Below are 13,644 nucleotides of genomic sequence, written 5' to 3'. Positions count from 1 at the left end.
TATCCCTGCTCAGTGAAGGCATCATTCACAACTACAAGTAGCTTGCTGATTTCCCTGCCATAATCCTTTGCATCACCCATCTGGTGCCAGGCTTGTTCCATCAAGAAGAGACACAAATGTCAACCTGACAAAAGGGCAACACAGAAGATTCCTGGATGTTTGTAGTAGGTGTCAGGAACCTGGCATTGCGTAGGGATGAGAATTTTATAGCTGATTAATGCTTTGGCTGATGAGCAACTCTTGACTGAAATGCCCTGGAGGGAAAGGAGTGAGGAAAATCTGTATGCCTTTAGAAATAATCTACACAAATGGAGGAAATCTGTTATTTTTCTTTGTAGTGTCTGTTAAAAAATGTTTGATGTTTCAGTTTATTTTGGCTTTACTAGCTTCTCTTCCTCTGTCAATATCTGTTAGGAGCTCGTACGTCAAGGAGAGGCACTGAAGCGCACGGAACAGATGGTAGATAAAATGGACCAGGACTTGAAGACTAGTCAAAGGCACATAAATAGCATTAAGAGTGTTTGGGGGGGCTTGGTAAACTACTTCAAAGCCAAACCTCCAGAGAGCAAGCCAGAACAGAACGGAGCCCCTGAATATTATGCTAACAGTAGGTAAGTAAACATTTTACTTGGGGCTTATCTCCCACAGCAGCTCCAAAATGTCATCGGAAAATCAGAAGTTAAAGGATCTGTTGATTCCATCAAGTAAACTGAGATGGTGTCCATCTCCCTTTTCCCTTTAACTCAGAGAGAAATATTTTTACTTTTTTTTATATTTGTAGTGGTAAGGATAGCTTCGTATTTGTGGGAAATTAATTCAAAGTTACACAAAATTGCACAAGTAAGTCTTCAGAGTCTTCTGAATTGTCATGCCCACGTCAGTCTTATCAGGAAATGATGGTTTGTGGAATTGACACCTTCCAGTTAAATATTACGTGTATTTCTCTAGCTTCTATTAAAAAAGCTTTACATAAAAACTAATTGCTGTGAAATTACTGTGTCTTATAGTACTTGTCTCTCTTCAGCTGAGAAGTTTATGTAAAGCCTGGTAATGTTGCATGGATTGATTTCCTCCTCCCCTTCCACCTCCATCTTCCACTAGAGGAAAGGAATCGGTTGCCTCCAAGACAGAAGATGCAGTTCTGGTTTTGATACCAAAATTCCCATATGCTATTTTCAGCACTAAAGTGACCAGTTCTACTTTCACTGAAGACGAATGCTAATAGTTCATTTTAAAGGAGCATTTTGGATCGGGTCTAACAAATTTGCTGCTCTTGTGGTCTTGTGGCCTGTGGTCCATAGCAATGTTTTCTTTTTATTCTCTTTATTACTAGATTAAAAGAAGCAATAGTGTCCAGTAAAGAACAAGAGTCAAAATACCAGGAAAGTCATCCAAATTTAAGGAAGCTAGATAATTCAGGTTTGTTAACTTTGTTTTATGCTGAATGTCTATCATCAACATGGGGCAAACTTGCCCAGTAGTGAAGGCAGAGACCCTTCCTCCTGCCCAGCTGCTGACTTATGTTGCTGCTTAACATCTGGAGATGTGTGTCCCAGCCTTCATGGCTTTGAATTCTAGGGAATTGTTTCCCCTAGAACTCTTTATATCCATACTGGAGATGTGATTTTTTTTTTTTACTTGGATACAGATTTTATTTAGCCCTTCCTTTGGGGGATATCCACTAAAGACTTTAAAAGCATCCAGTGCTTGTATTTGCACGGAGGAGACTATAGCCAAGAGTCTACACAATGTGCAGGCAAGGTTTGCCAAAATGTTAACTTATGTTCAGAGTTTCTCCTCTTTAACCATAATTTGTCATAGTTTTCAGATAGGTTTTCCTTGTTATTTCAAACACAGACTATAACCCTTCATGCTGAAGTCATTGCTTGATTTCACACAAGGAAGCGTACAGGGTTTGGTCTGGTTCCCCATTCTCACAATGCGTTAACTTCTGTTGTGACTTTTATGTACAAAATAACTGTTCCTTTTTAAAGTGAGGTTCAATTATTCAGTTTAGCAAGAGTGAGAAAGCAGCAGGGTATCTTTATAGTTTTATTTTTGTAAGTAAAGAAATGCTTTTTGATAACTTTAATCTCTGTTCCACTCCACACAGTATTAAGTCTGTCCAATAGAGGGCTCTGGTGGCTTGACCTGGGGGAATGCTAACTGCTGGTAGAAGTTACCAACCTACATGCTTTGTTGGTTGGGTGGCTGATTTTTTTCTTTTTTTTTTTCTTTCAACTACCTACCAGAACTACAAAAGGCAGCCCCAAAGAGAATCATTTTAGCTTAATAACTCTTCATCTTGAGGGGTGCTCTAAGGACAGTGGTGTTGGATGGCATTTGCTCCTGCTAATGGGTTATGTGGTTACATGGCAGCTGTGGTCAGACTAATTTTTAACAGCCCTTCTAAAACTTTAAAGCCTCTTCTTGCTAGCTTTCTTATTATTTAATATTCTGTATTTTATACTCTTAACAGACAATGATTTCGGCAAAGCAGATTTAGTTTCTTCAGTGCAGAGGGATTCCTATCCAAAGAACCAACACCTGCGAGCTTATCACCAGAAAATTGATAACAACTTAGGTGAGTGAGAAAATTGAAGCTGTTTGATGTAATACAATTTTCAGTTTTTGGTTCTTAAGCCAGAGAAAGTTACTAAGTAGTATATTGCTAATCAACACTTTTTTTGGTTCACGTGAAATTTGATGATAAAAAAAACCCCATTTGCTTGTATTCTGCATTTCAAAACTACATAGCAGAATCCAAAGTTTGATTGAAATGTGCATTATTTGAATGATAGAATGCTGTGGGATGTCTGGGTCAACTGCTTGCAAATAGTAATAACAAATCTGAGTTAGAAATGCATGAAGCCAGCAGGAAACAAACTGGCTAGGGTGCCTGGAATAGCATAAACCTACTGTGGAAACTGATATGCTATTGGCATTAATACTTCAACTCTTCCACAACAAGCTTGTGCTGTAGAAATAGATTTTGAACTGTCCCTGAGCAAAGAGACCAGGGGAGAAAACCCACAGTAAAAGCATGAGTCCCCTTAGATTGTATATTGACAGTAAGAAAAACACTTACCAAATGTGAACACGCTAGCAAATCTGTGTCATTCGAATGAGGAAATGGTGCTGAAGGATCCCACAACACTCGCATTCAGGATGTGAAAATGTTTCTTTGAATCATCCTGTAAGTTGACTGGAATATCACTGGGACAAGCAGGCTTATCCATCCATTCTGAAAAATCTTATTAAGCAGGTACTAGTAATATTAATAAAGGAAAAATTCTTCGAGCTGACATCCAGATTATACCAGTATAGGTACTTGCTACCTCTTTTTCTAAAGCTTAGCAGTGCATTGAAAGCTGCATCCAACTTAGCTGACAGTTAAACTCAGATAGTGAATTGTACATCAGTTTGGACCTAAAGACTTTACAACTGTGCGCAGCTTTTGGAATAAACGTGTTTTGCAGAAAATAGAAGAAGCGAAAGGCACTAAATCCTTAATCTGTGAATTTGCTGCATTTGTTTTATTACTCCCCCAAACCATTCAGCTGACTTTCTCTTCCTTTGTTCTGTAGCATATACACAAAGTCCCTCTTTGCTTACACGTGTCGCTGTTTAGCTGACCTAGAAAGAAGAGATTGGAAAGAAATGGGAAAGGAATAGATCGAAGAGAAATAGTCAAGCATTAAGAGTTAGTGGAAGCACATTTGTTGTCCCCCTAAGCTGTGCAAAACTTAATAGCCTCAGAAGCATTTATACCAGTCGATCATGCAATAAAGGAGTTTCCTTGTAGCCAAATTAGAAAATCTGGAAATGGGATTTTCCCATCTATGTTAAACAACTAATTGCTAATTTTCAGCATATTGACAATACCTCTGCATGAAGTTTAAAGGAAAACAACGGAGGTCGTGAGCATATTGTGTATACTGAACTGAGAAAAGATGCACCAAATCTTCCATAAATTATGGTTTTTAAAAAAAGTAAATCCACATTACAGGGTATGTCATTTTATAAAGATCCAATTTGGTTTTAAGCATTTGTATTTAACTTGTAATGGAAAAAAGAAGGACGTGATTATTTTTGGCAGTAGAAGTGTTAGAATACCGGTGCTTCCACTACTGAGAAGAACACTCAGACCTGAGCAGTCGTAACGAACATCATCTAACCCAGGGTTTTGGAGAGGAGGGAATCCTGATACTGTCCGTTTAAACAGAATACTTTATACCGCTTCGATTCCTTACGGTTCCTCTCTTTGTTGACAGATGAGATGTCTTCTGGGTTGAGTCGTCTGAAAAACCTTGCTCTTGGTCTGCAGACAGAAATAGATGAGCAAGATGATATGCTGGATCGGCTGACAAAGAAAGTAGAGACACTGGATGTCAATATTAAAAGCACAGATAAAAAAGTCCGACAACTTTAAAGGATTTACAGAAATTTTTTTTGTCCAGTGTCAGTTCTTGGTTGTCTTAACTCAACTGATCTCTTAAAAAAACGTGGACAGTAGCTGTTTGTCTTTCTTCCCATATGTTATTGATTTTGTTGTCATTAAAATTGCATAATCTTAAGTGCAGCATAATACCTTAAATTTAACATACATGGGAAAAGTGCATGTTGAGTAAAATCTCTCAGCACTTGGTAGATGCTTTTGTGCTGGATACCCTGCTCAATTATATAACTGTGCGTCATGTGCATGGAGGAATTTGCAATCTACAAAGCTTCAGTGTCCTTGGCCTGGGAGCTGTGATGAGAAAAGGAACTGCATTTCGCCTGTTTTGGGGAGGGGGCAGGGGGAACAGAATGCTGCTTTGTTCAGAACAAATGTTGTTCATTCTGTTTACCTACAGCTATTTTAAATTCTGAAAAAATGCTGCTTTCCAGCTGTAAAAATAATTCAAAGTGACTGTTCTCTGGCATTTCTGGGGCTTAAGGAACGAACTGTTCTGTGGAAGTTGTAAAATATCAAAGGTGTCATGCAGTAATGATAATATCCTGTGCGTGTTCCCTTTCCTAAGAGGACTGTTGCCAAATGGTAGATCTGCAAACTGGGGTTTGTGTTTGGGTCACTAAATGCTATCGCCTTTACAGTATTTTCAGTAAAGATCTCTAAGGGTATCTTGTGGTCTGCAAGAAATGTTGACTGACAGTGACCCAAAAAGTTTGGGTAACAAATCAGGACTTAAACATGTGCTCTTAAAGATTCTTTTGTAGAGGTTACCATCTCCTTTTTCTTTTCTGCTCTTTCTCAGCCTATTCAGATAGGTGGTTATTTGAAAAATAGCTTCCATTTTAGAAATGGAGAGTTGGTCTGATACTGCACAAGCGCATCATAGATCGTTCTGTGAGTTAACATCTCATTCAAATGTGATTAGGGAGTCAGAAGATGCTGCGTTTTCCTGGGCAACGTGACTGTTTTTAAGAAGCTCAGCTATGGTTCACATGCTTCTGCATTGGCTTAGCAGGTGTGAAAAGTTCCTGCAAATGAAGACAAGCTCAAAACTGTTTGAGTCTTCCAGATACAAGTTGGGCCTTCCAATTTGTTGTAGTCGTTTGTAAGTATCACTGTAGAACAACGTAATTACAGCTCTGCTCCAGCCTGAAGACATGATGATGAGAACTTGCTGTCTGTCTTGAAAACAAGTAAGTTGTTTTGGTTTGGGGAGGCCAAGGGACCCGTGGCAGCGTTGCCACGCTCGCTATCGCAAAGGACATTGAGTGGCTAAGAGCAGATAGTTGCTTTTTTGAGCTGGGGCCACGTTATCTTATGAATTAAAGGAAGACCTTGGTGTTCCTTCTGTCCTTCATGGACATTGCATTCCCACCCTCCCCTTTCCTTTTTTTCAAGGGTTTTGTTATATTGAGCTCACTTGCTACAAAGTGCACCCAAATGTTAAGGACATAAAAGAAAACTTGAGCCTTCCTTGTTTTACTGTGTCTCCTGAGAAGTTTGCTTGTAGAAAAATAAATCACTAAAAAAGCTACACTTCTTGGACATGGCATTATGGAAGAAAATATTATTCCTGGGATTGCTAGCAAAGTCAAGTTGTGAATTAGATTTAAGGTGATATTATGTTACTGACGTCATTGATTTCTGTCTCAAAAAAGGGACATAAAACTTGGAAGAGCTATTGAGTACCTCTAATTGTTTTTTAATTTTTGTCATTTATGCTCATTTGGAACCATAGAAAACCTTACTAATATCAATATATCACATTTTGGGTGTATACCATGATTAATTCTCTCTTACTCTGTTGGAATATTTATGAATGATAGGATTTGGTGTCTCAAGACGCTTCATTCATTTATTAGTAAATGATACAATCATTAGTTTTCAAAATGTTTGGTACCTCAGTGAAGGAAGATTGAAATTTTGCTTATACCTGTTTTAGTTTCTTACTTGACTTTCTCCTTTTAATAAAAAGGGTGAAATTATTTACATTTTTTCTTACCCCAGTGCTGGTTAACAAACACTTGCATCTTAGAAGGGATGCATAAATTCTTTCAGGAACAGAGAATACCAACAAATTGCATGGTAATTAATGACACTGTGGAATCTGCCTTCACCTGTAGGCAACTATTTCACAACCACATTTGTTCCAAAGGCAGGCGGGCTTTGGTAACTGGGATGTACCCTGAGACTTCCTTCACTGAGTTATGGTTAATGGAGGAAAAACAGCTGGAGGATTGAGTTGTATTGTGTGCAATAACAAATGTGGAGCTTGAATCCAAGCCAAAATCTCTTGATTTGAGTGAAGTGTGTTGCCTTTCCAATGTAAGCTCTTCCATTTTTTTTAATCTAAATTCACAAAACTAACTCAAGTTTTTGGTCAACTGTTGGAGTTGTATTGGCCTTAGGAAATGTTACTGTGTCCTGGATATCTCTGATGCCTTGAAAAACACAGGCAGGGAAGGGCAATAAAAAAACCCCCACCCTATTTCTGCTTTGTGATCCAAGCAGAGTAGAAAACCAGCATCTCTGCTATGTCAAAGTCCTACAGAGATCTAACCTCTCATCTCTTCTAGCAACCCATTCACTGTCTCAGTAACGTACATCTGTTTGCTTAGGCTTTCCTCCTCTACTTACTAGTTTTGTTTTGATGTGTTTTAATGGCCTTGTTTTAAAGGATTATTTCCCACACTGGATTTCTTTTGTGGGGGGAAAAAAAGATTGTGCATGGGTATAAATTAATTTCTGCTATGAATGGAGTTCCCTTTCTCAGCTTTCATACAGGTGATTTAAGCTGATAAAGAACTTACGCCTGACATGGAGACAACACTATTTTGTAATAGTGATGAACTTTTTTTGCTTGTTAGAATAACTTTATATCCTGCAGAAAGGGGAAATCTAAAGGAAAAAACCCTCAGTTTTTGCCTTTCCAGGACATGTCACTTTGCAGGTGTTATGAAGGACTTATTTCAGTAGCTTTTCTTAATATTTCCTGAGATAGTTTTATTTCTTCTTGGATACTGTTGAAAAACTTACCTTGTGTAGGGTATAGGACTTTCAGAAGGAATTTAATTTACACTCAAGTGCTAACTTAAGTTAAATGCTTTTGCAAATATTTTAAGTTGTCTTTATAAAAGGCAATTTTCTTGCTTCTCAAAGCTTGCTAATAAATTTTGAAGAGGTTTTAAACACCGGGAAGCAGCACCCTTTGTAACACAGATACAAGAAGTCATACTCTGAAAACAGCAAGGAAAAAAAAGAAGTGGGAATAACCAGTGTCTGACTGTTAGATTCCCAGGTGTATTTGATTTTTAAATTTCCTGAGCATTGAATTAAATATTGTAATGAATGATGCATAGCTGAATTTTAGTCTGTACTGCAAAGATTTGCTGCTGTGCTGAACTCTGTTGGCACTCTGTGGTGTCAGGGGTTTGTGTGAAATTTATCTGAAATACTTTGCTGCCTCGTAGTTTTTGTGAAGTGATGTCATTTGTTAAATGGTAAAATAGAAAATACTTTCCAACCACTCTGCCTTCTGAACAAACAGATTTTTGTAGGCATTTTTACAAGCATACGATCATATGGAGGATATGTGCTAATTTTGACTTTGAACTGTACGGGGCTTAATGTTCAAAATCACAGGTGGTGATTATTTGTGTCTCTGGCTTTTTTAAATAGTACTTTAATTCTGTGCCACCCAGGCATAACACTTTTTATACAAGTCAAATTGAGATCTCTTTTTCTTTTATTTAAATGCTAAGCTGGACTGTAGTTCAGCAATTTAGGAGATTGAATGAAATGGATGTCGAATGGTAAGATGGTCAATAAAGGTGCTTATTGTTAATGGAGAGTTTTTGCATTTATTTCCTTAAATTCTTTGATTACAACTTAATTGATGCTTCTTTCCCTTAAGATCTGTTAAAATGCTGGACCTACTCTATTAAGTTTGTGCCAGAATGGAAATAATTTTGCAGGTGGTGGGGTTTGTTTTGTGAGAGTAAAAAGAGGGTATTGCATTTCTACTGGACTCAAGTAGATTCTGTTAGATCCTGAAAGAGGAATGCAAACAGGCATTTATTTTTGCATAACTTTAGCTTGTGATGATCAAATAATTCAAGATGTTGCTTGAAAAGTGATCTTGCCGTAGTGCTTGGAATATCATAAACTGGATGTATGCATGAACAAGGCAGGGGGAACAGGAGTAAGGCAAAAAAAAAAAAAGTACCATCTTGAAAATTTAAAGCCAATAGTTCTGTAATATTCCCGTATGGTCCCACATTTGGTGATGGCAGAAAACTTCTGCCTGTCCTGACCCTCAGGTAGATTCTTACCTGTATACGAGGGGAGGAACTTGGCTTCTGAATTTTTGTAGTAGAGTTTAATTTTGTTTGATACTGTAAAGCAGAGATTCAGAAGCGCTGTTGCAAAAGCTCTGAAAAGGGAAAGCTGAATTGCTAGAGATTGACAGGGCTTTTAAAATTCAGATAACTTTGTTTTGCTGCCTTTGTGCTAAGAGTTCTTCAACAACTGGGAATTGAGAGCTCTTCCATCTCTGCACTTTATTGTTGCATATAGAAAAATCAAAATAACGTGAACTGCACACTGGAGGATGGTAGAGAATGGAGCAGTGCCGTGGATTCTGGATGTCGGCTAGGAATATTATTGGCTTGCTCTGCTTGCACGGAGAATCAGTTTCTGAGTCTCAGAAGAATTTCACACAAATCTGTTTGTTTATGGCTGGTCAGGCATTTCAACCCTTTGTGTTTCCTCAAGGACTTCCTTGCTTACAATGCAGTCCCTGCCTTTCCAGAAAATAAGAGGGAAGCGGAGGTAAAAGATGCTCACGCCAGTGCGTAAAACCGTGCGGAGCAGGTGCTGTTGGAATGAAGGACGCTCATGCTTCTGCCTGCCTCTTTCCCGTTCCCCTGCCTCTGGAAAGAGGTTTGGTTTTAGGAAGGAGTGCTACAATTTTCATTTTGGTTTGGTTGGTGGTTGGTTGGTTTGTTTGCTTCCAAATAAATATATTGCATATTCCCAAAATGGGAAAATATGAAGAACAACTTCATCGGGGCCAGAACTGAAGGCTTGGTAAGGCTGGCTTGAAAGAAAGCAGGGAGGTGCCCCCAGAATAAACAGACCGCCAAATTGGGAAGATCCCTGAATGCCAGGCAGGGTTTTCTAAATACAGTGACTTTGGAGTCCTGCCTCAGCTATAAAAAGTCTCGATGGATTTTGCTGTTGGCAAGGCCCAATGTTCTAGAAAATGGGCTTCCAGCTCTGACTGTGGGTATTCTGGGGAAAAGAATGGACCTCCTTGACATCTTCCTTCTAGATGAGCCTTCTTTTTCCTCCATGTTAATTGTAAATCTCTTCTTTCTGTTAATGGATAGCAGTCATGTGCCAACAGTGAGCTCTGCCTGCGGGTCAGCACTCCGAAAAGCCCCATGAATTTCTGTTGCTCAGAGGAAGAAACCTTTGCTCAGCTCCTGTGTGTGTCTCAGGCTCCCAGGGTCAGCTAGGGCAGCAAGAGTCTGAAGCATGCTGCCAAGGCCATGCTGTATGTATTAACCCTTCAGTGTAGAAAGAAAACAATACAGTTTGGAATGTGTGTCGAGCACTGACAGCCCTACGGAGTGGGAGGCGCTGTTCAAAAAAGTCTGTAATTTAAGAATAGGCATGTTAGGGAAAAATTACACGGTTTCATTATTTTCCTTTGGTTTTACTCCACAAAATTTCTTACTGACATTACATATTTTATAAAATAGGCAAAGTCTAGGCTCTTTATTCTTCACTTGTAGTCTCTCCCTACTCAATCAAGTTATTCATCAAAGTTAGCTTTGTCTCACTGAACATTTCCTATGTCTTTCTCAATTTCTTCCTTGTTCTTTCATCCTTAAAATTCACCCACTCTCCATCCTATGGGAAAGAAATAGCTAATGGAAGAGCTTTTCTTCAATACATTATCACTGTACTAATTTTGCCAGTCCTAATTGAGGTCAAATTCTGTAGGTACTAAAATCTGACTTGCCCCAAGATTTGAGCCCCAGATTTCTCTTAGAATTTCTGTGCAACCCCAGTGTTTGTTTGCCTCTAATGTTTGTTGGCCAGATGGTGTTTACTGGCTAGCATGTTTGGGTGCCTTTGAAGAAAAATCCCTGCAAGAATTCCCCTTGTGCAACTGAAAAGCAACTGAAAAGGGTGGTGATGCAGTCTGCTCTTTGGCTTCCAGTAAGATCCACAGTCATGTCAGTACAAAGTTACTGCACACCAACACTCACAATGTCAGGTCTTGACAGTTTTCACTTTATTGCCCTATTTTCATCATTGCCTTGTGTCTGGGTTGGCCAATCTGTTTACATCTCTGCCCCCTGGTCCTCTTGGATGATGATGACAGGATGTTCCTTCCCTCTTTGGGTGAAGCTTAGGCAGAGAGGCAGCCAAGAAATCCAGCAGTACGATATAAATAGTAAGGCTAAAAAATTGTCATGCAAGAAAGCAAAAGTTAAAACCCAATTGCATTCACCTGCCCATGGGAAAAGCTTTGTGAGGGAGGGACAGCATCAGCCTGTATTTTTCCTCCTAGAGTAATGTATGCAGGGTGACCAGGACTGAATGCCTGAGGACTTGTTACTTGTAATTTGACTTTTGTGGAAAGCCAAGAATTCTTAAAAGGCAGGAATTTGATGGAGGCTGACACAATTCCAGATTCAAAGTTCTGCAGCCTTCTGCACTGAAAATCTCTAGGCTGCTAACAACACTGCAGAGGAGATCTGTGAGTCATTTTCATCTGCTTCATCGTACATTGTTGTGTCATAGGCTGTTGACGTTTCTGGCATTTATTTTCACTCCCAAAGCTGCACGCAGTAATACAGTATAGGTAGGAGCCAGCAGCATTTGCGGGTGCTAATCCTCAATCTCCACCTTTGGGATTCTCCCCACCTCACCACGTGTGCTCAGAATGACAACACAAAGCGTGGTCAGTGACAGCGCAGCAGCCTGCTTCGCTATGGCCAGCCTGCCGGCTGCCACCTCCCACTTCTCCTCCGCACGCTCCGTGTTCAGTCGTGACTGAGCCAGATCGAAAATATTAATTAGAAAATAGTGTACTGCGATATGGAGAGAAGGATGTTCTTCCCTAAAAGACATAGTTGCAGTAATTCAGTGATGGGTTCATTTGTGTTGGTGCATGTTTAGCAAGATCTAAAGAATTAAAACTGAACTGCAACATTAAGCAAAGCGCAGGTGAGAAAACTAGCTTGTCAGGGGCCTGTGAGCAATGCACCAACCTTATTAAGCCACAGAACAACTCTTAGCATGCTACAAACTGGCATTTGTGGCATCGCAAAAGTAGCCTTGTTCTCAAAAGCCATAAAAGTGGCCTTCTAGATTCAGAAGTGCTTTAGTGGGTCTGCTTTCTCCCTCTCCTAATTAGGTGGCAGTGTCTTCCCAGTTAAGCAAAAATACCACAGGGAACCTTTGTGCTGAATTACAGCAGAAAAATATTAAATAGATTCCTCTGCTCTTTATGCACAGGCTTCCTCTTAATGCTCACTTTTATCAATTGGGAATATCTTCCCATACCAATACTGGTTTCAGAAGTCCATATAAGTTGTAGTCTAGCTCCTCTATCTGATCTTTCATCACTACTGACTTTGAAAAGTTTTTATTTTCCTTAGCCATATCCCTCAGCAATTTCATGTACCACCCAAGCAATGCATTCATTATTGAAATTTGTGTGATTTAATAATTTCCTGGCACAATGATTCCAAAACATGTGGGAGGAAAAATGGAGAAGGATTTTTCCACCTCCAGGTGTTTACTTTATTGCCTGAATCCTTGCTCTTGACCCTTTTGAGTGGCTTTTTGTTGAACTGCGTTTCAAATGCTTGTCCAGCGTGGTGGCTGAGAAAGACAGCGCGGTCAGACTCATCTTTGCAGCTGAAGGTGATGGGAAGGAAGCTCATTCTTAGGAATCTGATGTACCTGACTGCTCTAGCATCTCTAGCTTTGAATTTCTGGAGCGATTTTCTTTTCTGCAATCTCCATAAGCTAAATAAACACATTTTTTTTTAATTGCCTGTTTTACCAATCAGTGTTTGAAATGCAATATTGAGGCCTTATTCCCCACTCAAGAGAATGTGCACTATGCTGGGTTTTCAGTGGCAGCCTGCCAGAAGCCTGAGGGCTTCACCGTTGCGTGAGTAAGGCAAGATGAACAGCACAACCAAAGCAGCTCTTCCCTGTGGGATACAGCAGCACGGTGCCAGTTTCCATGTACACCATGGACACCAGCAGCTGGTGGCAGTGACAGAGTGGTGGGGTTCAGGTGCATTAGAAGGCAAGAAACTAGAGCCTTAATTCAAGAATGTACTTACTTAGGAAATAGGTGCATATTTATGTTGTGTCACGTTAAAGCCATTAAGCTTCCTTACATCTTTGCAGTTAGGCACGTGTGGATGTATTGCTGAGTCAGTCTGGCTGTGCTGCTGATCCATGTAAATCTCCAGGGAATGTCTCTTCTTCCCCAGGTGTCTCGAGTGTCAGGGTTACAAAGCCAATTCCTGTAAAAACAATTTTCATCTGGTATTTGAGAGAATCATTAATTTCGACTTACCCTTCCTTGGAGTAGTGATAAATAATGGAATTGGATAACATTTAAAGAGACATTTGTTAAGCTTCTACAACCTTGTTACATACCTGCCTAAAAAGTTTTTAAAATGAACAGTCTTGAGAGAAGGAAGAGAACTTCTGGTGACAGCCCCAGATGCTCTGTTGTTTAATTGTTCAGTCATCTGTAGGCCATGTAGTATAACATAATGCAGTTTTATTTTGACTCTTGTCAACTGCTCTGCTGTTTTAGTACCTCTGTCTGTAATATGGAGCGACTGGAAGATTGCCAAGTGAAGGAAAGTCTGTGTGTGAACAGCCAGGAGGGATAATATGTAAATCTGGTGGAAAGAGGCAATTAAAGGCAGTGTTGAGATGTAGTAGAAAATAGACAATATTGAGCCTCATCAGAAATATCAACATAAACAGCAGCTACTGTACAATGTCTCTGAAGTGAACTTTGTTGCTTTAAATAACTGCATGCTACAGAAAACAGATGGATTATGAAATCTGTGAGCAGACTTCCAGAAAACAGTTTGGTCTTCAGGAACGTGTCCATGTTGATGTTCAGCATATCCTCC

At 39.6% G+C, this 13,644-nt stretch overlaps 1 protein-coding gene across 1 annotated transcript; it reads left to right on the top strand.

Annotated features, from left to right (window-relative positions):
* Window positions 1-417: 417 nt before the first annotated feature.
* On the top strand, window positions 418-8,306 carry SNAP29 (synaptosome associated protein 29). The gene is made up of 4 exons (XM_035897196.1): window positions 418-611; window positions 1,334-1,419; window positions 2,480-2,584; window positions 4,275-8,306. Exons 1-4 carry the CDS (start codon window positions 457-459, stop codon window positions 4,430-4,432), a joined length of 504 nt encoding a protein of 167 aa, XP_035753089.1. The 5' UTR covers window positions 418-456; the 3' UTR covers window positions 4,433-8,306.
* Window positions 8,307-13,644: the final 5,338 nt, after the last annotated feature.

The sequence above is a fragment of the Egretta garzetta genome, unplaced genomic scaffold (assembly GCF_000687185.1).
Source record: "Egretta garzetta isolate BGI_Z169 unplaced genomic scaffold, ASM68718v1 scaffold47, whole genome shotgun sequence".
NCBI lineage: Eukaryota > Metazoa > Chordata > Aves > Pelecaniformes > Ardeidae > Egretta > Egretta garzetta.
The sequence above is the reverse complement of the archived record's forward strand: the minus strand, read 5'-3'. Positions and strand labels throughout refer to the sequence as shown.